The 2,155-nt window shown below is 36.9% G+C and overlaps 1 protein-coding gene across 1 annotated transcript; it reads left to right on the top strand.

Moving 5' to 3' along the window:
* The first annotated feature begins 237 nt into the window (after nt 1-237).
* LOC147380803 (uncharacterized protein At5g48480-like) lies at nt 238-1,797 on the top strand. Its single transcript, XM_086431226.1, has 3 exons — nt 238-581; nt 684-710; nt 1,355-1,797. Exons 1-3 carry the CDS (start codon nt 325-327, stop codon nt 1,578-1,580), a joined length of 510 nt encoding a protein of 169 aa, XP_086287352.1. The 5' UTR covers nt 238-324; the 3' UTR covers nt 1,581-1,797.
* Nucleotides 1,798-2,155: the final 358 nt, after the last annotated feature.

The raw sequence follows: 2,155 nt of genomic DNA, 5'->3' as shown, positions 1-2,155 counted from the left end.
TAATTTGAGCTAAAATTTAGGGTGCCAAATAGCTGCTCTTTAAGTTTAAAAGCAAAGGACATTTTCGTCATTTCGACTATAAAAACTTTCATTTCCCCCAAGGAGGGTTAGTTTCGTAGATTACAAACAAATCGAGGGTATTTAACTAGCTATTATTTTATTGTAGCTTTATATCCGTTTGCGAAGAAACCGTTTAGTTTCCACGCCTTTATAAAGAAGGTACTTCACTATTCACAACATCCTTCAGTCTGTCTGTCTCTCTCTCTCTCTCTCTCTCCTAGGGTTAGGTTTTTGAGTTGCGTTCTTCGCTTCATCTCTGCTTCTATGGCTCAGGAAAATGCACCAACGGTCGATCTCCACAATGGCGGATCGGACAACTGTACCACCAAGGCCGTAAGCTTTTTCTCTCTGAAACCTCAGCTTTTGATCCAGGCACCCAAGGCTGCTGAAGCTGTGCAGTTTTACAAGGGCGCTTTTGGTGCTGAAGAACTGAACCGAGAAATGCATCCTAAGAGGAAGGCTGATCAAGAGCTCCCTCTCATACTCACTACTGAACTCAAGCTTGGATCTTCAGTCTTATAGTCTCTGATCAAACAGACGATTCGTAAGCTTCTTTATCTTCACATTTTTCTTCAGATCGCGTAGTTTATTACTATTTTTTAATTTTTTTGCTTGTGATTTAGTTACCTTTTTAGTTTTTTTAAGTTTCTGTATTTTTTTAACCATTTTCTTGTCGATCTAATGGTTTTAAACTCTTTTAGTGGTTGATCTAAGGTTTTAATCTCATTTTTGTTTAATCTTCTTCAAGAAAACAGTGTTTCGAAGGATTTATGCTGTTTTAATCCCTCAAACGCTTGAGGGTTGTTTGGATCTTCGTATTCTCTCTAGAAAATGATTTTTCGGAAAAGTTTCTTAAACTGAATATCACTTTCTAGCGCGAGATAAAACCATCCAAAGTCAAACAAATCCTAATCTTCTCCAACTATTTATTACCTTTTTAGGACCAACATGAATAGTTGTTTTTATCTTCTCTTCTACTTGACATGGTTTTGGAACCGTCCTAGAGTGACTTTACTCCCGTTTCACACTACGTTGGCGTGGCGAGTTGTTCAGAACCGTAGATGATTAATTAACTCGTATCTAGAGGAAAAATCTAGGTTCTATCACACTGCCACGTCAGCGAGTGTGAACCGCAGCGAAAACGATCCAGTGTTTTTTACGTTTGCGTGTTGTGACATTTGAAACATTGTAGGGTTTCTTTCATCCTTTTTTTTGTCTGGTTCGGTGGGACACTTTTAGACTATCTAGGTTTTTGGATGTTATTATGCGTTGACATAGTTGGTCAATGTTACAGAGTGAAGAAGACTGACGGTAGTGGATACATACTTTGCTTGGAAACTAACGACGTTGAAGGCGCCGTTAATAAGGCCGTTAAAGCTGGTGCAGTACCCGTTGGCGGGATCGTTGAGGGCGAGGCCGCGTGCTGTGGAGATCGCGTTGGGAAGGTCAAGGATCCGTACGGATACATCTGGCTCTTCTGCTGCTCTGCTTCTGGTAAGAAGGCTGACGTGGCAGCTTGAGAAATGTTATTTCTCATTTTAAAAAATCTCTTTTGTGGGACGGATAATATAATTAATTAGTAGTAGATTAGTCATTATGATGATGAACGATAGATGATGAAGACAGTGGTAGTAAATCTTTGATGGTTAGGATTTGCTTTTTGGTATTTTGGGATGTAAAATTTTGAATTCTTCAAAATCTAAAACATCTGACATTTATCGATTTAGAAATTCCTAATCTTCTTTTAAAAATTATTATTATTATTAAATATTAAGTTGGATAAGTCTTTGTCCTTATAGATAATATATAATAGGGAAAATTACTTAATAGCCCTCTGATGGTTTATGTTAGTCATGACCTTTTATGTTCGAATGTTGTGTTGGACAATTTATAATCATTATCTCTACTAATGGTTGATCTCGACAATTATAGTCATTGATCTCAACCATTGTAAGAGGATTAGAAAGAAAAAGTTTGTTGACTGAACTATAATCTTACCCCCAAAAATTGAAGGGTATTCAGAAATATATCCTTACGACAGGGATTGTTTAGTAATTTTCTGAATAGATTATGTTTGTTTAATCATTAAGTTTTT

Source organism: Akebia trifoliata, unplaced genomic scaffold (genome assembly GCF_017979445.1).
Source record: "Akebia trifoliata isolate Shusen 1 unplaced genomic scaffold, ASM1797944v1 Contig00967, whole genome shotgun sequence".
NCBI lineage: Eukaryota > Viridiplantae > Streptophyta > Magnoliopsida > Ranunculales > Lardizabalaceae > Akebia > Akebia trifoliata.
The sequence above is the reverse complement of the archived record's forward strand: the minus strand, read 5'-3'. Positions and strand labels throughout refer to the sequence as shown.

Coding starts and splice junctions, on each gene's coding strand:
- LOC147380803 (XM_086431226.1), top strand. CDS start 325: ATGGCTCAGGAAAATGCACCAACGGTCGATCTCCACAATGGCGGATCG. Junction 582..683: donor CTTGGATCTTCAGTCTTATA/GTCTCTGATCAA, acceptor CTTGTGATTTAG/TTACCTTTTTAGTTTTTTTA. Junction 711..1,354: donor TTTAGTTTTTTTAAGTTTCT/GTATTTTTTTAA, acceptor TCAATGTTACAG/AGTGAAGAAGACTGACGGTA.